The 24388-nt window shown below is 47.2% G+C and overlaps 1 protein-coding gene across 2 annotated transcripts in view; it reads left to right on the plus strand.

The window, feature by feature from the left end:
* The first annotated feature begins 8579 nt into the window (after positions 1-8579).
* The window catches only part of Dusp10 (dual specificity phosphatase 10), a 37988-nt gene continuing 22179 nt past the window's right edge, over positions 8580-24388 (plus strand). The window contains exons 1-2 of one of the 2 annotated variants that reach the window (XM_039091057.2): positions 8580-8713; positions 11305-12156. In XM_039091057.2, the coding sequence (XP_038946985.1) occupies positions 11346-12156 (811 nt within the window). In that variant the 5' untranslated portion in view covers positions 8580-8713; positions 11305-11345. Of the gene's footprint in view, positions 8714-9155; positions 9271-11304; positions 12157-24388 lie in introns of those variants that run through there. The other variant, NM_001105734.1, reaches the window with a different exon arrangement.

The raw sequence follows: 24388 nt of genomic DNA on the forward strand, positions 1-24388 counted from the left end.
AAACTCCTGGAAGTAAAAAATGGTAATGAACTCAAGTGGATCTATAGTAGGGCAAGGGAGGAATGAAGGCACAATACGACCTCATCTCTCAGGTTGCCTGTGGCACCAAGGTAAGAATGAGTTGGGATGAAAAAGTCAATCTCTTTCTCTCCCCCTCCCTCTTTTTCCCACCTCCATCTCTTTCCCTCCCTCTCTTCCTCCCTTCTCAGAGAAAGGGAGGAAAAGTTTTCCTTGGATTGGCTCATGCCATAGAAAGATAGCAAAACTCAAGAATCTGTAGGGTTGGGTGGTCAGCCAGCAGGGTGGAGACCCGGGAAGTCAATGATGGATTGAAATCAAATGGCAGAATTCCCCCTCATTGAGGGAAATTTGACTCAAGCAGACATTTGGCTTATTGGAAAAGGCTCACCCACTCGGGAGTGGTGGTCTCTTTACACAAGTTAGTCAATTCAAATGTTAATCTCATCCCCAAACATCCTCACAGAAACAAGCTGAGTCACATCTGCTCACACATCTCTGTCGGGCTGTCAAGTTAACAAGTGAGCTTAAACCATCTGGAGGAAGGTGGCACAGGCTTAAACTGGGGAAGGGAAGAAGTCTGCATTCTTGAAAGCTGGCTGCCGTGTTTGGTTTTTGGACTTGTAGTTTGGATAGAGTGTCTCTGAACATCTCTCAGAATTAATTCCTCAACTTTCCTAGAGGCCTATTTCTGGCCTCTTTTGTCTCAGAAGCCCTCAGGTTTGGGTATATAAACAGCGACTGTCATTTGAATCAGAACACTCCTGCTAAACACCCACCTTCCTCTACAGGAGCAGACATTTGTGTCTTCTGAGAACCATCATACTAAGCTTCCGAAACAAGAAGGCTTAACTACTAAGGACTCAGTAGACCCATCTGTCTCCAGGCCCCATTCTAGGCAGCTTGACTTAGGACATCAACCAGTTCTGAGTTCATTTCTTCTACTTGAATACTCCTTGTCTTCTCCATTTTCACATCTACCCTTTCTAAGCCAGATGTTAAGAAAATTAAAGGCTCAAATATGAGTCCAGTGCTAGCCAGCTTTCTGTTGCTGTGACTTGATGCCCGAGAGAAAAAGGTTAAAGGAGAACAGGTTTGTTTGGCCGGTAGTTTGACTATACATTGTTCCTGGACTTGTGGTAAATTATGTCAAGGTGGGGAATGAACCTGCTCACCTCATTGTGGTCAGGAAACAAAGAGAAGGCAAAAGGAACAGGCACAAAACTATCTTTTAGTGGCCCACTCCCAGTAATCTATACACTTCATCTAGACTTCACCCCACCAAGTTTCTAATACTTTTAGGCAGCACATTAAACTTCAAAGGAATAGGAGAGATAATCTGAATAAGAGGTCAAAACCCTCATGATTCAATCACCTCCTCAAAGCTCTTGGCCCTCCAAGAAAGTCAGTAGAGGGCTGGAGAGATGGCTCAGAGGTTAAGAGCACTGACTGCTCTTCCAGAGGTCCTGAGTTCAATTCCCAGCAACCACATGGTGGCTCACAACCATCTGTAATGGGATCTAATACCCTCTTCTGGTGTGTCTGAAGACAGCTACAGTGTACTCATATAAAAATAAATAAATCTTAAAAAAAAAAAAAAGATCAGTTGAAAACAAAAATGGCCGACTTTTATAGAATCAGTTCAAGGAATCCTAGAGGCTGAGCGATGAGGAAGACCTCCACAAAAATCACAAAGAGGACAGGCTAGACAGTTGGTCTCATCTCTGGTTCAATTGCTGGTTCTGTTTTCTGGCTGGATGAGCTTGGGTAGATCGTGTCTTTGCTGATCTCAGAAGAGAGTTACTTCATCACTGATGCTAGTGTGGAGATTTAAATGGGTCCTTGTTTGTAAATTATCATGGTGCTGCTCAGTGCTGAGCGAGGAGGTCCCATCAACTTCTCCACACCCTAGATCATTAGAATCAGGTCAGGTGATAAAGACATCAGAGCACCTTAGGGCACACTGGGACATCCAAAGGCCAAGCAAGAGTCGCTAAGATTAAGTTTGCAGACTTAGAGAAGGCTAGATATCCCAAGCTCACAGTGCCTGAGAGCAGAGGTTTCAGGTTTACTTTTCCTTTTAGGGTCGTGGAACACATGTACAAACAATGAGCCATTGGGAGGGGCGAGCTCCAGGTGGTTTGAATAAAGTATGTTCCTCATAGACTCAAACATTTGAATGCCTGGTTCTTAGTTGGTGACTCTGGAGAGGTTTTGGGGAGGTGCAACCTTGCGTGAGGAAGTGGGTCGCTAGGGTAGGCTTTGAGAGCTTTTCTTATTTTATTGGTTTTATTCATTTCACAACCCAATATCAGCCCAGCTGAGAGCTTTGTTGTTGCTGTCCTGGTCATTGTTGTTAATTTATTGATTTATTCACTTTACAACCACTATCAGCCCTTCCTCTCCTACCCCCACCCAGTGCACATCGAGTCCCTTTGGACTATGTGTATCCCTCCCCCACTGAGGCCAGACAAAACACTCCATTTAGGAGTGCAGGATCCGCAGGCAGGCAGGCAGGCAGGCAGGCAGGCAGGCAGGCAGGCAGGCAGGCAGGCTCAGGAACAGCCTCTACTCCTGTTGTGGGGGTTGGGAAGACTGACATGAAGACCAACACCGTCTGCCATGTATGTGCAGTGGGCCTAGGTCCAGCCAGTGCTTACTCTTTGGTGATTCATTCCCTCGGAGTCCCTCGGTGATTCATTCCCTGTTTACTTGACTCTCTTGGTCTTCCTTCCTATAGAGTCCTAGTCCTTTTCAGTTCCCTCAGTCCTTCTCCCAAACTCCCCGAGCTCCATCTAATGGCTGTGGATCTTGGCATCTCTTTCAACTGGCCGCTAGGTAGAGAGCCCTCAGAGGACAGTTATGCTAAGCTCCTGTCTTCAAGCATAACTGAGTATCATCAATAGAGTCAGGGATTGGTTCTTGTCCGTGGGATAGGTCTTAACTTGGGGCAGTCGCTGGTCGGCCATTCCCTCAGTCTCTGCTCTTTGTCCCTGCACATCTTGTAGTCAGGACACATTTTGGGTCGAAGGTTTTAGGGGTGGGTTGCTGTCCTTATCCCTCCACTGTGAGTCCTGTCTGGTTTCAGGAACTGACCACTTCGGGATCCATATCCCTCACTGCTAGGAGACTCAGCTACAGTCACCATAGACTTCTGGGACCTCTCCCTACCTCAGGTCTTTGGCATGTCCTAGAGATTGTGGGCCCCACCCCAACCTCCCTTCTCCCTCTCCTTTGCTTCACTTCCTGTTTGCTCTTGTGTGTTCATGGTTAAATATGTGAGCTCTCAACTTCCTGTTCTGGCTAAGTCTACTGCTTGTTTCTATGCCTTTGCACTTTTATGCCTTTGAAACTGTAAACCTAAACTCTTCTGTAAGTTCCCTTAGTCGTGCTGTTGGATCATAGCTAATTTTCTTTCTTTATTGTGTGTGCATACATGTTCACAGAGGGCATGTGTGGAGGTCAGAAGTGAATATTTGGGTTATTATTATTTTTTAAATGTGTGGCTGGTGTGTGTGTGTATGTATGTATGTATGTATGTATGTATGTATGTATGTATGTATTTGTATTGCATGTCTGGAAACCATGGAGCCCAGAGGGGAGTGGATTCCCCTGGGACTGAAGTTAAGGTATTTATAAGCCACACTGTGGGTTCTGGGAATCAAATCCAGATTCTCTAGAAGAGCAGGCAGTGTTCTCACTGCTGAGCCGGCTCTGTGGCCTCTGGGATATCATTTCTCTACCTTCCTTTTTGGGGAGGTCTCTCACTGCCCCTTCGGCCCCTCCAGCTCACTGCTTCAGTTAGACACACCGGGAAGCGAACCTCCAGGATCTGCCTGTGTTCCTCCTTCCGCACTGTGGTGATGGGCACATGCTGCTTTGCCTGTCCTTTTAAGTAGGCGCTGGGGATCTGAACTTGGGTCCTCAAGCTTACACTAAGCTCTTTTACCCACTGGGCTGTTTTCCACAGCCCTCATTTATGAGTCTTAATTCTTTTTAAAAAGAATATCTTGTGGGAGTATGCGCACATGAGTAAAGGTGTTCTCAGAGGCCAGGAGAAGGTACCTGAGCGTCTGGAACTGTAGTTAAATTTGGTCCTGAGTTGCCACAGGTAGGTGCTAGGGACAGAGCTGAGGTCCTCTGCAAGAACAGCAAGCATCTGTAACAACTGAGCCACTGCTTCAGTTCCCCCACTTATGTTTTATATAAATCTTATACACATAACCTGGAGGTGGTTTTATAAACTTTTTAAAAAGATTTATTTATCTTACGTATATGAGTACACTGTAACTATCTTCAGACACACCAGAAGAGGGTAGTGGATCCCATTACACATGGTTGTGAGCCACCCTGTGGTTGCTGGGATTTGAACTCAGGACCTCTGGAAGAGCAGCCAGTGCTCTTAACCGCTGAACCATCTCCATTTTAAACACACCTGCCTTTGGAAATTTCCAGTTGTACTATCATATTGGTGCTCAAAATATATTGAATTTGGGAGCATTTTATATTTTTCACATTGAGAATGTTCAACCTGTGTTAGACCTGAAGTCCCAGGAATGGTTAGCAATGTCACATACAACACAAATTTCCCTCCCAGCACCCTACCTCAATAAGGTCACATGCAGCTCTGAGCCTGGCCCTGGTAGTGACTTCTAAGGGTAAAACCCGATGGTCCAACTTGCTCCCATGGGAAATGTGGAATCTTTAGTGTGGCAACACATCGTAATAATTAGAAGCTGTCGGTGACAGCCGTGGCTCATACATTCGGTATAATCAGACCCTTGGACCTACCAGAATGCCCTTTCTGACAAAGAGCAACAGGTATTTGTGACATCACAAGGCAGTGGCAGTCTACTGGGCAGGAGCAAAGACCGCTTCAGAGGAAGGGGTCTTGCTGCCTAAGTCAAGACCAGACTGGGACTCACCTGTCCAGCCAGTCACCTCTGTGTGACCAGTGGAGGTCAGGCTTGAGTTTTGAATAGATATCTGGACCAAGTCCCCATCTCAAACACGGTTTTGGCTCATGCCGTCTTTCTCTGGGCCTCTAACTGCCTTGCAGATAAATTGATTTCAGAGACACAGAAACAATACAGGTGGAGCAGTCAGGCTCTGCCTTACAAACAAAGACCTCTTTGTAGTCTCTTGAGTAAAACATGCCCCTCCCCACATCTGTAGATCTACATACCTGTGTCAAGTGTGGGGGTAGGGGTCTGTCATAGAGTCCTACAGCAGGTCTCCACTCCCAGTCACAGGCCCCACTTCTAATTCATCCTATCTGATAGCCTAGATGGGACTCTCAAGTCCTGATAGAGTGGTTATCTTCAATACCCAACTGGCTTCAGATTGAAGTAGCCATGGGGGGGGGGGGTTTCCCAGAATGGTGTCATCCAACAAAAATGGAATGAGTAAATCATCTTAAACGCTCTCTTAAGTCATATTTGAGCTGAAAGATGAGTGAAATTAATTTTAATGACAAACTAACCCAGCATCTCCAAGACATAAGCAACCTACACGTTTCACAAGTTTTCAAAAAAAAAAAAAAAAATCCAATGTCTTTTTTAAACTTGATGTATCTTGGTTCCAACAAATCACATTTCAAGTGTTCAAAGTCACATGTAAATGTCCGCTATTCTGAGCTACAAATGTCTGCTACTCACAGGTAGTAGCAAAGATAAGTACTCCTGCCTCCAGGGCTACATGTTGCTCCAATGACTAAGCACATGGCCTGATGACTAATAACAGTATCTGCAGTCAAACACAGAACTTGACTTCCCATGGTTCTTGAGTCTGAGAAAACAGATGAAGGCCACCTCTGGTGAGGGCCTGGCCTCTGCTTCCAAGGTGGCGCCTTGTTACCTTGTAACTGGGAAGAAATAAACACTATATATACACACACACGGGCAGGGAAGACAGAAGGTAGAACTTCCTTCCTAGTGTCATCCACAAAAGTTCTACCTCACGCCATTCCCACCTCAGAAAAGTCTCTGCCCCTTAATGTTATCACTTTGAGAATTGAAGTTCAACACGTGAGTGGGTCTTCATGGCCACTTTCTCTAGGGGCTCCTCCTATCCTAGCAGGCCTAGGCTGGGGAGTGTTGTGAAGTATTTCCCAGGCTTATTCCTATGACTTCATCCCCTACTTCCTCTCTTTCTCTTCCTCAGTGCCATCCCTACTTGCTGATTGAATACCACTTTTACCTGGGGATTTGGTACTGCCAAATTCCTTTCCCTGACTTCATTGTAGAATCTCCAAGAATCTATCTTGACCTTCAGGCTTGTCGTGAAGACCTCGCCATTCTGCCACCAAGCAAGTACCTGACTTAACCTCTTGAACATGTCATGTCCGTTTAGCTATCTGTTTTCTGTCTCTGATCTTGGCCACGGTTAGCTTTGTTCTTTAGCTTTAACACACAGCACAAGGATCTTGCAGAAACCACATGCTTCTCACAGTTTGTAGGAACAGAGCTACAGACCAGCATAAGCATGTGAAGAAGCCCAAGGGCAATGAAGATGCATTACTCTTTCTCTGGGACTAAAACTGAACAGCAGGGTGTTACAGGGTATTTGATACTGTGTTCAAGGCCTTTTGCTGACTGACCCCGTACGTTTAAACAAGGCTAAGTTTCAGAAAGTATTTTTACATTATGACTTCAAATCAGTAATTGAAATCACCTCCCTCTGCACAAAAACATCCTGGAAAAAACCATCTGGAATCTGACTTCTTGGGGCATAGCTATGCAAACTGCCGCCTAATTTAAAAGCCTCCACACCTTTGCATATGTTAATGACCTGGTAGTTATCCATGCATATGCTAATGGATGGGAATTATTTAATGCTTCAAGGTTTGATAGGATGAGTAGTTTTTGTCAGTTTTCCCAATTTTCCAGCCCGGATGACAGACTTTTAGTCAACCGAGATACTATAACTTATCGGTTTGAAACTATAATAATCATCTTATTAAATGATTGCATTTCTTCCTCACATTACCTCCATCAGGGTCTGCGAATCACGACTTACAGGTTGTAGGTACCTTTAGACAGAGGCTCCTAAAGCAAACACAGCCCTCCCAATACCTTTAATCAATAGAGAACCTTGCCCTACCATCCCCACACCCCCCAATCGTTTCCACAGCATCTTTTCATCTTTTTCTGGGCTAGGGAATTTGCGGTTGACAAATGTACACAGTGAAGAACACAGCGAAAGTGGCTGGCAGACAAAGGGCTTGCAGACAAATGGCAGACCTAAGTAATACCTAGCACTCAAATGGACAATGGGGACCCCAGGAGGCACACACTCAGTAAATACTCAGGGATAGATAGTCTGTGATCTTTAAGCTACAAGCCTACAAATTTGTTCTGGGAATTTCTCTTCTGGGTTCTATGGAAAATACACACAGCCTAACTCTTCCACTAGCCGGACTGTTAATCCTCAAAGATCTAAGGACCAAATGCTGTGACCTGGACACTCATGTGCGGACATTCAAGTATGGGTGATGTGGTCAGAATGGAGCTACAGAAAATCCTTTTGCAACACCAGTGTGCACTTGTGTACAAGTACTGAACTCCAAGGGAGATCATGCTAAATTGACCGAGATAGCCAGCTAAGTTGACGGTTGGACATCTTCTGATCACAGATCAACACATCAATGGTGAAAGAATGGCGTCTAAAGTCTGCTTTCAAACACCTCCCATCATTAAGAACGACTGAACCTTCCACAGAGCTGATAATGTTTTATTTCGCTTCAATTACTTCACATTTTGGTGGTCTTCTCTGAGCTAGAAGGGGGTAGGGTATAAAAAGCTCTATTGCTTTAGGATTCTTTGATGCAACTTCGTCACAGTTCATCTGGGCTTTTCCACTCCTTTGAATTCCAGAGTCACTCTTTTGCACCTTCCCTGATACTTTTCTGGCAAGGCGCTGGCAGGCTTGCCCAGCTTCCCACTTCTCTTCAGCGGACACATGCCACGACCATCTACTCCTCTGATGGACAAAGTTCGGGGAGCCGGGAGAGCTGGCGTGGGCCCTTCCATGCTCCTCAACCGCCGCTCATTCTGGCTGTACACCCCGAGCTCCGGCTCCTTCCCTCCAGCGCTTGCTGTTCCAGCCTGGCGCTCCTTGGCTCGCCGAGGGCCCTGCGCCACTGGGGGCCGGGGGCGGCCCAGCACCGGGGGACGGATGTATTGCGGGTTCCAAAACAACACGGCAGGGGAGGCGGCCGAGGAGGACACTGAGACTGGGGTGGGAGGAGGAGGTCGGTGCCGGGGCTGAGGGGTTTGAGGAGAGTTCGGAGGGCCCGGCCACGCCCAGCTCTGCGGGACGGCGCCCACGCTGCCGCTCAGCACGGGCCCCCACTGGCTGCCCGCACAGAGCCAGGCGTCCTCCTCCGTGTAGTTCTCTGGGGTGCAGCTTTCGGGTTCGGAGTCGGGCTCCTGAGAACAGACTGGGGACGGCGGAGGAGTGACAGGGGCACAGAAGTAGGGGAACAGAAGCACCGCGCGCAGCCGCCGCGCAGGAGAGCAGTAAGGTAGCCGGAGGGGCAGCGACATCTGCGGGCCGGGCCAAGCGGGGCTACGGGGAGGCCGGCCCTGTGCACGCTCACGTCCCGCGCGGCGCAGCTACAGCCATGGAGGGACCCTGTTTCGAGTCGTCTCTGGCCTCGGGAAAGTTGGACGGGCACTCTGCCTGGAATCAAAAGGTGGAAAGGAGACCCCGTGAGGCTGTGTCCGCACCAGGGGGCAGGGAAGGGTCAAAAGAACCAGTTTCAGCCAGAGCGACCAGAGCAAGCCATTGACACTTCAGTCCCGGGAAGGGTTAACCGCGTCCAGCTGCCTAGGTTTACATGTAAATAGAGAGCCGCTGCTCCAAGCGGGCCCGGGCTAGCACTTTTAAGTTTTTGATTGGTTGCCAATGACATCACCACCCGCGTTCTAACACACCAAACCCACAAGCGCGTCCGAGCCGGCCTCCATCCCAAGGCGAGGCCTCGCCCCTTTCTCCACCCTCCTTGGCCTCCTATTGGTCAGAGACCACTGTGATGTAGCGGGCGGCTGTCTCTGGGTCCTCACTGGCGCATTGTGCTGTCGCTCGGAGTCAGCCCCGCCTCCTCCAAAGCTTACATTTACGCTGTAGCAAAAGAGAAAGTAACTCTGTGTTGCTGCTGGGGATCAATGAAGCTGAGTGAATGGGGGCGCACTGCGCGAGCGCATAGCTGAAGCGGGCGCCAGATGGTAGAGGGCTACGCTTATTGATGAAGTAAGTGGAAGACATTACGGTCACTCAGAGCTGGAGGGCGGAAGGTTTTGTGTGTGTGTGTGTGTGTGTGTGTGTGTGTGTGTGTGTGTGTGTGTGTGTGAGAGAGAGAGAGAGAGAGAGAGAGAGAGAGAGAGAGAGAGGGGACTGAGACAGAGAGAGATAGACAGAAACAGAGACAGACCCACATCAGGCAAGGAAGATCCTAAGATTTAGGTTTTTGGGTCTGTTTGCCCTGGAATGAAGGGGGAAATGAGTTTTGGTTTGGTTAAGGTGCTTTATGGCAGTTTTCAAAGCCCAAGGCTTTGCTGATGCTCTGTGGTTGCATGGAAGAGAGATGCTACGTACCCCAGGAGTGGGGAATTTTTTCTTCAGTCCATGTTAGTGATGGAAGGGAGATTAGCAAGAAAGCGGGTAGGGGGGTAGTGCTATTTTTTTGTGGGAGGTTTCCCGGGCCAAACCGGATGGGTTTGGAGCTATCTGCTGCAAGGATGCAGATCTCCGTGCACTCTGCCTGTGTGCGAGCAGCACAGTGTAGAGGTACGGGTCCCAGCCTGTGTCTCTGGAAAGTCGTTCCTGGGTCCCCCTCCTAGGGAATGGGCTACTGATCCTGGATGTCCCTACCAGGTAGCACAATAGCAAAGACTTTGTCTGCATTTATGGTCCAGCCGAGACACAGTTACAGTTTCTGGAATAGTACTCGCTATGAAAAAAAAAAATACTACGCAAAGGAGGCAGGGAAAGAGGGAGGGAGGGATCCTTTGCTCCCAACCAAAGGTGGGTGAGAGAAACCGGAGTCAGTGGGGATATGCCTACACGGGTGGGTACGTGCTCCTGGGTGCGCGTGTGTGGATTTTCGCTGGTGACAATTTGGCTCGGTCTCAGAGAACAGTGCCGGTCATGAATAGACCGATGATTCTTGATGTTTTTCCAGACAGCTCTTAAAGTTCCTTTAGATGAGTGGCTTTTGCTTGGGGTTTGATTTCTCTATTAGACGAGTCAGAATTGCTATGTTATAGAGTGGCCTTCTGCCTGGGGGGAGGAGGTAAGTGACCCATTGCAGGCACCCTTGGAGGAGGCAGAGGTAACCCCTGTGGGCACTACTTCCTCGCTTCCCAATTAGCCTGTCTGTAGTAAAGGGACAAGTGAGGTGGCTCTCATCTTTGCTGTTTCCAAGAAGAATATCAGTACAGGACTGAGACATTTTTTACAAGTTCCCACTCCCATGGAGATGTAAAGTCTGCACTGCACTACCCAGGTGAAACTCAAGGGCCCCCCCTTTTTGCATAGGGGCACAGCACAGAGAGGGGTAAGGACAAGTGGGGTCACAGAGGAATGGGTCATGGGCCAGTTTCGGTTGGAGTTCGCAGACCTGACTCCCTTGGCCACTTGGTTTTTGGACAGTTATTCATAGTATAAGGGGAGCATGCAGCTTGATTTGATTTGGCAGAGGCTAGTGTAAGCTTTGAATAGGACGATGTTGAGCTTTTCAAAGGACTCGCCAGAATGGAAGGCACGATTAGCTCCTAGCCATGGAGATTGACATAGGAAGACACATTCCTTCAGATTTGCAGAAGGTTGACATCCAGCCCCTCATGTAAACGTAGTGCGTTTCTGTGCATCTCTGTGTGAGCTCTGAAAATGCTCTTGCCTGTCTCTCTGCCTTGGCTCTGGGGAAAGGAATACAGTAGATGCCAGGGTGGACAGATTCGTCCATCACAGGTCAAGTGGACTTCTGTGCAGGAGAGGAGGCTCAGAAGAAACCTAAGAGCCTCCCCGTCTGCCTTTAGTGCTTTCGGTCCTCTGCGCTTTTACCTTCACTGAGGCTGAACTTCGATGCAGGCCCACGAAAGTAGGTCTCTTAACCATTTCTGACGTCACGTCCGACTTTAAACTTTGGCTTAGCATCAGGATGGATGGGGTCCCTCAGGCATGCATCCTCTCTGAATATATCAAAGAGGATTTTTAGCCCGGGGATTGGATGAGACTGGCGCCCGTGTCATGTGACTGTTCTTTCTTTCTTCCTCTTCTCCACAGACTCTTGAGTTCTTCTTGAATCGCCAGTCTTCAGCCTACTCATGCCTCCGTCCCCTTTAGACGACAGGGTAGTAGTAGCACTGTCTAGGCCTGTCCGACCTCAGGATCTCAACCTTTGTTTAGACTCCAGCTACCTGGGCTCTGCCAGCCCAGGCAGCAATAACCACACTCCTGTCATTGCCACAGCCGTCGTGACCCTCAAGGCTGCGAATCTGACGTATATGCCCTCATCCAGCGGCTCTGCCCGCTCCCTGAATTGCGGATGCAGCAGCACTAGCTGCTGCACTGTGGCAACCTACGACAAGGATCATCAGGCCCAGACTCAAGCCATCGCTGCAGGCACTGCCACCACTGCCATAGGAACCTCGACCACCTGCCCTGCTAACCAGATGGTCAACAACAATGAAAATATAGGCTCTTTAAGTCCATCGGGCGGGGTGGGCAGCCCCGTGTCAGGGACTCCCAAGCAGCTAGCCAGCATCAAAATCATCTACCCCAATGACCTGGCGAAGAAGATGACCAAATGCAGCAAGAGTCACCTGCCCAGCCAGGGTCCTGTCATCATTGACTGCAGGCCTTTCATGGAGTACAACAAGAGTCACATCCAAGGAGCTGTCCACATTAACTGTGCAGATAAGATCAGCCGGCGGAGGCTGCAACAGGGCAAGATCACTGTCTTAGACTTGATTTCCTGTAGAGAAGGCAAAGACTCTTTCAAGAGGATTTTTTCCAAAGAAATCATAGTTTATGATGAGAATACCAATGAGCCGAGCCGTGTGACGCCATCCCAACCACTTCACATAGTTCTCGAGTCCCTGAAGAGAGAAGGCAAAGAACCCCTGGTATTGAAAGGTAATGACTCTCCCTTCGCCCTACCCCCCTCCCCCTCCTCCTCCCTCTTCCCCCCTCCCCCCACATTCCTTCCTCCCTCAGATACCATCCTGATCAGCCAGGTTCCCCCCATGAGATTCTCCCACACGCAGCAGTCTTCTCTTAATTACCCGGGCACCATGAACCAAAAGAGCCTTTCTTCTTGTCTTCACTTCTACCCTCCTCTTATTATTTTGGTTTATTAAGAAAATCTAAGTAGCAGTGCATTGATAATGCAGATCTGAGTCTTGGTCTGGCTTCTGCTTTGTGTTGCCTAAGACATTTCACTTGACATGGTTTGCAAAAGGCGCTTTGTACAGCCAAGACGGTGTCTCAGGTCATGCCTTCTGTGGTAGCTGTTTCAGTTGGTGAGTGGGTTGGAAAGTTTTTGTCTCTCAAGACCTAAGTGTTGAGGGACCAGAGGAGGCTGCATCTACAGGTGCCAGTGCATTATGTGAGGAACGCTTCCTGTGTCTCACCTGGCTGCCTTGATGTTCACATTGCTTATATAGTCATCTTCAACAAAGGCGCACATCTTTATCTTAAAGCCTTATTGAAAGTGTGGGAATTCTCCAAATGCATCCGTTCCTCTGAGGAAGCTCCAAGAGGATAGAGATACAAACTGCCCTACAACCTATTGATCGTTCTGGTATCACCTGACGACAGTTACCTCTGTTTCATCCCTAGAAGGAATGCATCACTTTCCCCTAGTGTAGGACAACTGTGATGACTGGACAACCCCCCCCCCCCAAAAGAGATAGATGACCCAGTCTTCTCTGAGCTTCTAACCATGACCATGTTACCCTGATCATGTGCATGGTCCACTTGTTCATCTTTGTCCTCTAACACTGTCCTTTTGGGCTCCGAGCATCACTCTTCTGATAACAGCTACCTGGTCTTGATGGAGAGTGATAACTATCTCTCTGTTTTGAGCCATTGTGTGTGTGTGTGTGTGTGTGTGTGTGTGTGTGTGTGTGTGTGTGTGTGTATGGGGTTTGGGCAGGTTGGGGGGGCAGTATCCCAACTCCAACACTAAAGTGCTGTTGATCATCATGGTGCTGCCTTCCTTTGAACGCTTTTCATGTTTAACTTGGGATAGGCTGCTTAGGGAAGCACGCTCAGATTTGTCATTGTGGGACATCTCTAGTCATTCTCCTTGCTCTGAGGAATGTGGCTTAATCACCCATTGCTAAGGAACGCCCCTTCCCACTTTAATCCTTTGGACAACTCTCACAAAGATGCAGCTTTCTCTGGGGTTATGTGGGCTCAGTTCTACACAGTTCTAGAAGCTCTGGGTCCTGTCATGGTGGTGGCAAGTTTTCTTGGAGTCACAAATATGTCAGGGTTCAGTTGTGTAGTTGTGTTCTTCTGAATTGTTGTTTGGTTGACTTTATAACCCCCCTGTGCCTTTAGCCTGCTGTTCTTCTCTTGGCATGATCTTGTCTTGTCTTTTTTTTACAGATGAGAAAACACCATCTACAATTTCCTCACCTGTAACAAAAAGCTTTGCGGGCTGCCTTTTTTTTATCTTGTAATTGGATAGGTTTGGTAAAAATCAGCCCTTTTGGTCTATGTAATCTAAGAGGAGTAAGCAGACTTGGTTTATGATGGCTCTAAACTCGAACACAGGGCTTATTAGGATGAGTGGATCCTATTCTCTCTCTTGCTGTGGAGCTCGGTGGGTTTTGGGATGGCCCATCAGTTGCTGAGAAATGTTTCATGGGTACTGCTAAGGAAGAAGGGATTCCTCCAGCCTTCTCCCATAGATCTATCTGAAGATCCCTGCAGCCTGGGTTTGCTCCTCAGTGTCAGTGTAAAGACTGCCTCAGTGGGGCGGGGCTGGACACGCTGCTGACCTCACTACCAGGCGCCCTGGGCAGCTGCGCTGAGGGCTCGTCATTTCGGATTGGTTCGACACCGTGGCGGCCAGCTCGGAAGACGCTCTGGTGGTAGAGGTTGGGTAATTTGTAGTTTTGGGGGGAATTTTCCTTCAACTCTCTTGGAATTTGGTTGAAAATACATAGTTCAGGAGTAAAAGGTTCGCTTGTCTACTTTGTGATCATGAATTTGGTACCTTTTGGAGGAATGGCCTAAAATCAGGACCAAGTTAAGGAGGAGGACAAAGAGATGGGACATTGAGCCCCCCAGTTATCCTCTTCTCTGATCAAACCAGAGGTTCATTTCAGAGCGCTCTCGAGGTAGAGAATGAGGTGCTTTTCTCTCAACAAGCATGGTGGGCAGCTTCTCCTAGGTTCTTGAGTGGATCAAGCAGACCATTCTGGTCTGACTTCTCTTCTGAGACTTATTTTTAGGACTCACCTTGTTGGTAAGCTAAGATTGCATTTCAGCTGGTGCGGGAACGGCACCATTTTGGAATGAGTGGATTTTGTAGGGAGCCTGTGGCTGCTGGGGTGGGGGTAGATGGTTAGACTATATGGCTGGAAGTCCCCAGTTCTTGCTGAATTTATTTTCAGAGACTTTTTTTTTTTCAAAGATGCCTGATCCGTCTGAGACTCTGGTTCATGTTTGTAAACACCGGTTGCTACCCTCCCGTTCCAGCTTTTCTGTCCCTCAGTTTCAATGCCATGTTCTCCATTTTTGGAGCTGCCTGTCGAGCCCAGTGGCGGCTGGGTTGCCATTTTCGTCAAGCAGTGTCAGGTTGGGACGAAACTGATCGGAGGCACAGAAGCCCCTGGGATTAAGTTACTGTTCTAATTTATAGTCCCCGCCCCGCTGTGACCTAGGTCTGAGACTGTGTAGTCTCTGGCTCTTTCTTACCCACTGAAGGATATATGGCACCAGACCCTTGCTTCTGGTCAACCTCATCCGAGTGACCCAGATGAATAAATCGTTAGAGATTCAGTCTTTGAAAGAATTGTAACCTTTCCCACACCAATGTTGGTTGTTTTGATCAACTGTAACTTGATTTCAAACCTAAGTAAGGAGGCTGGATCGTCCTTCTAAAATGAGAGGTGTCACTTCAGTAAGACTCCCATCCTTTTTAACATCACTGGGGTCAGGGAAATCATTTGTCCTTTATGTATGTGGGAAGGGCATGTCTCCTACTGTCCCCTCATTGTAGCCATGGCCTTTAAAATTTTATGATCAAAATTTTCAAAATGAACACCCTTATTGCCAACCAGATCAAACATGTGTTTCCTTTCTTCGTCTCCCCCTTCCTTGTTTTTGAAATATTCTGTGTCGTGTGCTGTAGTCTAATGTCAGTGTTATATATTTAATTGAGCTGGGAGTATTTTACAGAGTGGTGCAGACACTTTTCTTTCCCAGCTAAATACTTAGTGTAATATACTTGCCCAGGAATGTTCTTCAAATGTGGAATGCCACTGTTAGTGACTGGGTCTTGAGTCTAAGGAGAAGCCTCCTTCCCCTTCTTAGGACCCCCTCAGGGCCTGTCTCTGCCTGTGCATTCCGTGTGTCAGAGTCCAGGCCTGTACTTGCTGCCTTACAAAATGAAGGTAGCCTGTCTGCTGTGGGTTTTATAGCTCTGCTCTCCACCAGAAGCATTTTGGAGGGGTTGTGGGGGTCGGGGGTAAGGACTCAAAGGACTGGCAGAGAAGTAGCTGAAAAAGATTGATGCAGAGAGAGGAGTCAGGCAAGGGAGTGAGACCTACACTAAAAACTTCCCCCTACTCCCCACCCCCTCCCCATCTTAGAAATATTTTCTATTAAAATATTCAGGTGCAGTTGAACTGTTTTCAATGGTAAGATGGCATGTATGTAAGAATACGTAAGTTCATGCTCTGCATACCCATCAAAAGCTCCCATACCTTCCTCTTAACTCCGGGATAAAGAGCAAATTGGGTCTAACAGTTTTCCTGAGTCGGAATAGTTCCTGAAATACTCACTAGTAAGCAGTGCAGACTGAATAGCTACGCCAAGAAACTAGAGACCCTGGGAAAGTCTTCTTAGTCGGCTTTCTTTGGGGGGGAGAGTAACATATCCCTCCTTGCTTTGTCCACCCTTTTAAGACACATCTGCATTGCAACCTTATTTTATTCTTGTAATTCCGAATGCCTGATTAATACTCAAGGCTACGAGCCAAACATTCGCTCTATAAGAAAACGTAGAGAAATGTAGGAAGCACAGCCGATCGGCAGGACACTAGGTTCCTCCATTTGATGTCCTTGGGCAGGTTGCTGAAACCTTGAGTTCTCTGGCTTCCTCATTGGTAAAAAGAAGGCACAGCACTGGTGTTGTCCTTGTGATGTTCACTCAGGAGTTCAGTAAGCGAAGGCTTGCAAAGTGTTCAGCAGCAGAGCCCCGGATGCACGCTGAGCACGCTCTCCGGGTAGCTCGGCAATATTTCTGTGGATTGAAATGTGTCAGTCAGAAAAGGTGGTTTGTCCTCTTCTCTCCCGGGAGTACAACCACCTAGGTCTAGCTGTGTGTGTGTGTGTGTGTGTGTGTGTGTGTGTGTGTGTGTGTGTGTTGCTAGGGCCTAAAAATAACTTGGTGACTGTTACCTAATTTAAGTAGCATACAGTTGTGCCAAGTAATTGCAAAAACATGTTGGGTCAAGAGGCTGAGTAATTTGGGCATACCCTAGAATTATTTATTTGTAGGAGAGCTTAGGAAAATGGGATGATAAATCTGTCCAGCTAATGTCCTGGATAGAATAATGAAAGTATAAAACTTTTCAACTTTGTCTTCGCTGGCCTCTCCTCGATTTATTTTTGGAAGGAGGATTGTAGTCTGACTATAAAAGGGTAGATGATAGAAGGAGGGGGTGTGGGCTGCTGCAACCCTGAGTGCCAGAGCGGAGCTGGAGTGTGAGGGAAGAAAAGGAGCTAATGCTTGCTCATTTGAGTGGGTCCTGAACGTTCCCCTGAAGGAACTTGCCTGCCGGCCTTGCCTCATTGCAATCCAAGTGAAAGACCGTGGGCTTGAGCACGCCTCCCTCCCAACCCTATTCTTATTGGTCTGCTCCTCATAGGTAGGTTTTCCCGTGACCCTACAGCGCACATTCTTGTGGAGTTTGAGTGACCCCCTCATTGGTGACCTCCCAGGCTCTTAGGTTTGCCCTATTGTGAGAGCCCGTAGTTCCTCATGGTATGGGATAATGGAGAGTGGTCTATAAAGAGTAGTTGGTTCAGCTAAGCCAGCCCCCTGGTCTTTGAGATGTCCTTGCATCTTAAACAGAGGGAAAGGGCAAGTTGGCCTGAACCCAGGACTCTGGGGCAATACCAGGTCAGACCTATGAACCGAACTGAACTGAACTGGGATCAGCTACCTGGGCTGTCAAAAGAGGAGTTCAGGCAACTCTTGGCAGTGGGGTGAGTGGTAGTCACCGATTGCAAACATTAGCACTAGGTCAAGAAACTGACAGGAAAGCAGTCCGCCTGGCTACATTCTAAAGCATGTTTCTCTAGGAGGCGTGAGTCTGGAGAAGGGTGACGAGGTGTGTTTCCCTGCTTGGTCTGTTTGTGCCAACCCTCCAGTTGGTCTGATGAGATTTCAAGGGCTGAGACCCTCAGAGGCCAGGGAGGAGGCCTCTGTAGCAGGCCATGTTTCCTCAGATCTTCTCGCTGTGATAGCAGTCCTCTCCATTCTCCAAGATCCCTGGAGAGCAGTTTGGACGCAAATTATGGCCACAGGTAGTGCTTAGGCAACTCTGTCCACTTTGATACCAAATAACTAACCACACACTGAAGATATTCTGTTTGCTGTTTTGAGATGGGGTCACTGTGGAGTTCAGGCTAGCCTTGAACTTGCAGCGATCATCTTCCCTCTGCTGCCAGACGCTGAGATTATGTACAGGTGCTACCACGTCCAGCTTAAGGATAGAAATCATCCTGATCCCCAGAATGGTCTTCTAATCCACTCTGGAAGGCTGTTGATTCTACGCTGTTACGAGTGGATGGTTGACAGTCTCTGGTGCTCAGGATCCTTGCCTGCCCTTACCCTCTCTCACCCCCACTAAAGGTTTTGATTCATTTGGTCTAAGGTACAGCCTGCGCACATGCCAAGATTTTGAAAAGCTCCCCACACGATTCTACTGTGCAGTGAAATTGGAAAACCATTGATCTAGTTCAAGCTCATTATGCAGTTATGGAAATGAGGCCCGGAGAGGTTTATGACTAATCCAAGGTCACATGCGTGATTAATTTCAGAGCCTTGGTCCTTGGTGCTAAAATAGGGTCTTGGCAGGCCGTAGACTGATATGTGTGTATGTGTACATTATGTGTATGTATATGTGTATGTGTACATTATGTGTATGTGTAGCAGCATCCCATGTAGAGTGTACGACCTGAAATAAAGTAGTCCACTTAGTCGTTTTGAATACTAGTACCTTTTTGGTTTTCAGGTTTCCATCTAGAACAAAACCAGACTTAAGTGAAAGGATTTTGGAAACCAGTACCTGAGGGTCACAATTTTACCTAGGTCCTGGAACATGGGCCAACTATTAGCATTGATTTAATCCCATTTTCTTAGCAACTTAATATTTTAAGGAAGAGCTAAAAAAAAAAAATTTGCCAAGGTACATGCAAATAAAGGGTTGGGAAAGGGCTTTCTAAATGGAAAGTGCTTGCTTGGCAGGTGCAAGGGCCTAGGCTTGATCCCCAGAGCTTCAAGCATCTCAAGTTAACAGCTCTTTGGCGGTTCATGGTAGTGCAAGCTGGTGGGTAGAGAGGTTAGACCACAGGTCTCGTAGCTGCCGACAGTCCCTTCTGTGTGTGAAGCACTGTGTGAATCTGGAAAATATGTTCTGTCAGTGTTTGTAGTCTCACAGTAAGGGAGAGAGCATCCAGGGGCCTTAGACTGTGCACGACCGAGTTCCAGCAAGCAGCTTGTTTAGGGCATGGTTTATCTTCAGGAGATGTTGTTCTGCTAAGCATCTTTGTGCTGTTTCCTCTAGCCTTCCCGAAGTACACCAAGGGCCTACAGAATTTCTTTCCAAGGCTGCAGCCTGCAAAGAAACAGATTTGTTGTTTTTAATGGAAAGGGAATTATTACACGCTCTTTCTGCTTCTGCAGTTGTGGCAGACAGGGTCCCTCTGTGTAGCAGAGTGGAACTTTGTCGTTTGAGCCTCAACTGTTTGGACATGTTTCTGATAGGAACAAGACCTGTGTTTAATTTTACCCCGTGTCCCTTGTGAGAAAAAAAGGGCACTAGAGGTAAACAGACCAGTCAAACAGTGCTTCAGAGACAAGGTTTTGGCCTGCTTTTATCTTTTAACTTTATATATATATATTTTTAAGGGCCATTTTGCAGTACGAGGCTAGGATGAGAACACAGCTCTCCTTGGTTCCAAAGCCTTTGCTGTATCCCTGTATGATGAAGATCCCCATATGGGTTTCTTTGTGCTGTTACTGTGGGAAGATGCTCCAGCCAGAAGCCTGGAAGGGTTTCTTTTGACTCACAGTTTAAAGGGACCTTCGTTTACCGCCGAGAAGATGTGGTGGTTAGAGCTTGAGGCAGCTGGTTCTGTGGTATCTGCAGCTAGGAAGCAGAGAGATGGGAGGCTACACTCGGCTTGCTTTCCTTGTGTTCTCCCCAGGTCCCAGCCCCACAGAAATGGTGGCACCCACAGTTAGGGTGGGCCTTTCCCACTTAACCTAGTCAAGTAATCCTTCACAGGGTTGCCTGGACGCTCTTTTTTTTTTTTTTTTTTTTTTTTTTTTTTTTTTTTCTGCTGATTTTAGGTCCCTTCATACTCCCTCTTGGATAAATTTTTACTGGCTAACATTTACCATAGACCATATGTGCTGCTGTCAGCTTCTGACCTTACTGATTGAGAAAAATTAGAGGTGAGCAAACAGTGAATGGGCATAGTGTATTGTCGATAGTTGGGCCCCTGCCTTAGAGCAAACTTTTATCGTAAAGTAAAAGGAGGCACATTTTACATTCAACTTGCTAGTGCTTTCTAATCGTGATGAGTTTTTTTTTTTTTTTTTTTTCCTATAGATGTTTTCATCCAGAACCCAAGAACAAAATCTCCCAAGTTATGTTTGTTTTCAGGATATATCTATGTCAGATACCATTCCTTAAAAGTTAGGAAATTGGGGTTGGGGATTTAGCTCAGTGGTAGAGCGCTTGAGGCCCTGGGTTCGGTCCCCAGCTCCGGAAAAAAAAAAAGTTAGGAAATCTGTATTCCCTTCTGCCAGCAAGACCCACATTTTATGTAATGTAAAGAAAAGGAAGGTTGGTTTTCCTTTGCATAGGAAATCAGCTGAGCCTGCTTGGAACTTCCATAGGAGATAAAAGCAGTTTCCTCTTAAGTACTGTTGCCCTCCTCACTGCTGTGGAAAGCAGGGTAAGGGGGGAAGGTTTTATTCTGGCTTACAGTTTGATGGGGAAACATATCGTGTTGAGGAAGGCCCAGGGGCAGAAACAGAAGGATGTTCGCTCTTGTCCGGGCTCACCAGACTTCCCTCTTTAACTTGGGGCAGACCCCCAGCCTATGAAGTGGGACCCCTACATCTTTCTGAAACATTCTTATAGGCACATCAGAGGTCTGACTCCTACTGAGTTTCCATCCAGACGAGTTGACAAGATGAGAGACCATAGTAGGCCTGTCTCTTGTCAGCTTGGCCTCCAGACACATCACTGGCAAACCATCGGTCTGTGTTCTGCCCTGGCAAAAGTAGAAGTGCCTTTACAGAGAGGACGTCAGGGCAGATTCAGTACATTACCTGGCTTCTTTCATGGTTTATTTATGACAAAAGGCCTCCTCACAGCCCCACCCCAGACTTGAATTTCATGGAAAAACAAACCAAGTCCAGCTGTTCTTTGTGTTTCCAGAAAGGGTTTGCTTCTTGTCTTACACAGGGAGTGGGACCCCATTGGGCATCTGCTGTTCACTCCTATTATCAAGTGTGTAGAAGGAACACGCCTGACCCAGGGATTGTGTCTGTCGTAAGAAGCACCGTGAAGGGTAGGACATCCCTGCCCAGTCCAATACCTTCTGTTTATTCCATGGAAGGAATAATCTCACACCCTTTGAATCATGGCCCTGAGGTGCACCACCACGGCACTAAATAGTGCCAGATGTTGCTACTGGAAAGAGAGAAGGAGAAAAATAAATCAGATGGGAGGAGGGGGCAGGAGTTGCGTGCATGTGTGCGCGTGCGTGCGTGCGTGCGTGTGCGCGCGTGCGTGCGCGTGCCTACAGTGCAGTTATAAGCAGGAGCTCAGGTGGTAGCTGCAGACCTCCACCCTCAGGTTTGGTTCCAGGCTGAGTTTTCTCTGCCTCCATCTTGAAATGGTAAGACTAGAGCAGACTTTTTAGGGGACAGTCACTGAAGCAAAATGGATCATTTTCTTGTGTTTTGTGACTTCCATGCTTATAAAGAAAAAAAAAATCACTTCTTTCAAACTGGTAAGATTTTGAGAACAGTGAGTCACATGATTCTCTCGATGTGATATTTTAATGCACCATTCCAGTCGTCGGACTGGCTTCCAGTCTTTGGGACTTCAGTTGCCCTGAATTTAAAAAAAAGAGCAGGCAAGCCGAGGGGTGGGATGTGTGTGTGTTTGGTGATCGAGCCCTTGGCAAGGCCGTGGAAGCCCTGGAAGCCGGGAGGTTGGACAAGCACAAAAAATGTTCTTTTGATTGCAAGTGTAAGCACCTTTCAGCTTGGTCGCATTCCTATTTAAAAGTGGTCAGGGTCTCCTTGATGAGTGTATTGCCTTGTAGGTACTTTAAACACAACTTCCCTTCCCCCAATCCCTTGGCTGTCTCCAAGTGAGAATTCCAGTGGTTTTCAAGAACAGTGTCCTCCTCTGTCCTTAAAGCTGACCTTGCAAGGGATCTTAACCCAGGTTATATCTCAGGCTTAGGAAACTAACGTATGTATCATGTGCCAGAAGTGTTTGTTTTGTTTTTTGTTTTGGTTTTGTTTTGTTTTTAGCAGTAACTCAATTAGAGAAACCTTTGCAATGGCAGTGTTATTTCTGGTATTTGTGAAACATTTCTGTACCGTCAGTGTCCTCTGTCATCAGAATACCAGGGGCTTAGAATCGGAGGTTCAGGCCCTTGACCTGGTACATGGTGGAACTTGGAGCATCTTATGATGGGGTTTCTAACTAGTGTATTTTTAAGTGTCTGGAACCTTAAAAATATAGATAAAGGTGTTAAGTATTACTATATCCCACTCTCCGTAGTGTCCTTGATGCAGGAGAAGAAAGGCAGGTACAAAGCAGGTAGAATGAGTCAGAAGACGATGCGGGGGTCCCTGTGCCTCCATCCCTGAGTGCTCAGAGCTCTGGCCTTTGCTGTCTAGTTAGTGGGGATTGGGACGGTGAGTACAAATTGTCCATTTGCCTTGAGAAATCCTCTGAGATAAGCCTGCAGACCCACCCTCCGACTGTTGGCTTGGTTGCTGGGTTTTGACCTCTCCTTTCCTGTTTCTTCTGGCCTGTTCTGCCTTCATGCAGTCTAAGGCTGAGATACCACTAGGAGTTGGAAGAGGGTGAGTAGCTCCGTGACCTCAGGAGCCTGTACTGAGAGTAAGGTGCTCTTAGGCAGGTTCCTATCCCTGGATCAGGCACCCCGCTTTACATAGCGGAAATAGGGAAATTAAAAAGCTGACTCTAAGGTGTTATCACCTCTCCCCAAACATCTCAGGTCCCCTCCCTTCCCTTCTCCCCACTCCATTCTCCCTCCCCCCAATTCCGAGACTTCTTTTTTTCCCTCTCTTTTTCACAGGGTTTCATGTAGCTCAGGCTGGCCTTGAAGTCCTTGTTACTGAAGGTGACCTCTTGCTACTTCCTGCGTGCTGAAGCTCCAGGCTTGCACCACCAGACCTGACCCTCCTGGGCTATTTGGTCAACCTGTGTTTCTGCCTTGCCTTATATACATACTCAACCTTCCTATTATAAATGTACTTATTCTCTCCAGAGGAAGTGGAAGTTGGTCGTTAGGAGCCAAGTTTCTGGGGCAGATGGCTATGACTTGGAATTTTGATCTTGTCGTTTCACGCTTGGACAAGGGAACTTTCAAGCGCCTCAGTGAGAATGGAGATAATAATGACGATGTTCACATGGGATGGGGGTGCGGGAAGATTAAATTAAGTAGTTGTTTATCTAAGTACTGTAAACGACGTCTGGCCTGTAAAGGCTGATGTTGATTAAAACTCACCATAATTATAATATAAAATAGTTAAGTAATAAGCCATCCACTTTTTTCTTTTATGAGAACTATTAAGTATCATCACGCCATAAAATGATCTGACATCATTACTAAAGCAATAGGTCAAACTTCTCTGCTTTCCGGATCTCCTCATTTCAATGTTTGGAGAAGCGTCAGTACCCGGTGAGGTGCAGGTCCTTTTGTTTTTCTGAATTGGTGCTATGCTGGGGGGAAGGAAAACCACACGCAATTTCTCTTTAAGAAAACTGCAGAAGCTTAAGTGTTAGTAAAAGCTGTTAATATACACTTATTGTTGGAACATTAAGAACATTTTACAGTGGAAAAAAAAAGTCTACTAACCCTGCCCTCACCACCCTAGTTTCATTTTTACATATCCTCTTCTTCCCTTACCCATATATGTGCATGTTTTGCAGATTCTCATATAGAAACTCTAGCTGATTCTCACTTTATGCCGTAGGCTCCCTTACTTCCTGTATGGTCATCGTAGATTTTTGTCTTCAGTGCTGTCATCTGTTTAATAGCCACATTTTGCTTAACCAGTTACCTCTTAATGGAAGTTACAGTGGTATCCAGGGTTTTTTTTTTTTTTTTTTTTTTTTGGTTCTTTTTTTTTTTTCGGAGCTGGGGATCGAACCCAGGGCCTTGCGCTTCCTAGGTAAGCGCTCTACCACTGAGCTAAATCCCCAGCCCCGTATCCAGGGTTTTAAACCCCAGCCAGGTCTGGAGGGAACCCCCTGCTTCAGAAGTGTCTCTAGCTTACTCTGACCCCCTTTACAGGAATGAATGCTAGCTGTAAGTCTGCTGGGATTTCTCTTTTCTGTTGTCCTAATTCACTTTCACTTTTTGGATCCTGCTTTCCCTCTCAAAATACAAGATTTAGCTGCCAATCAAAGTCCTCAGCATTAAGGGACGTCCCTGTCCTTGACCCACTGCCAAAGCTCAGCCCAGTGTGTATACTGTATGTCATCTGATACCTGGGCTGTGATCCTGGGTTTGTTCTTTGGGTGGGGCACAGTAAGGCAGTTTGGAAGCCCCAAGCAGCCAGATATTTTATGGAACTAGAAGATTCCAGGGCTACATACAAGCCACTCTCTGTATCC

This window comes from Rattus norvegicus, chromosome 13 (genome assembly GCF_036323735.1).
Source record: "Rattus norvegicus strain BN/NHsdMcwi chromosome 13, GRCr8, whole genome shotgun sequence".
In the NCBI taxonomy this organism is placed as follows: domain Eukaryota; kingdom Metazoa; phylum Chordata; class Mammalia; order Rodentia; family Muridae; genus Rattus; species Rattus norvegicus.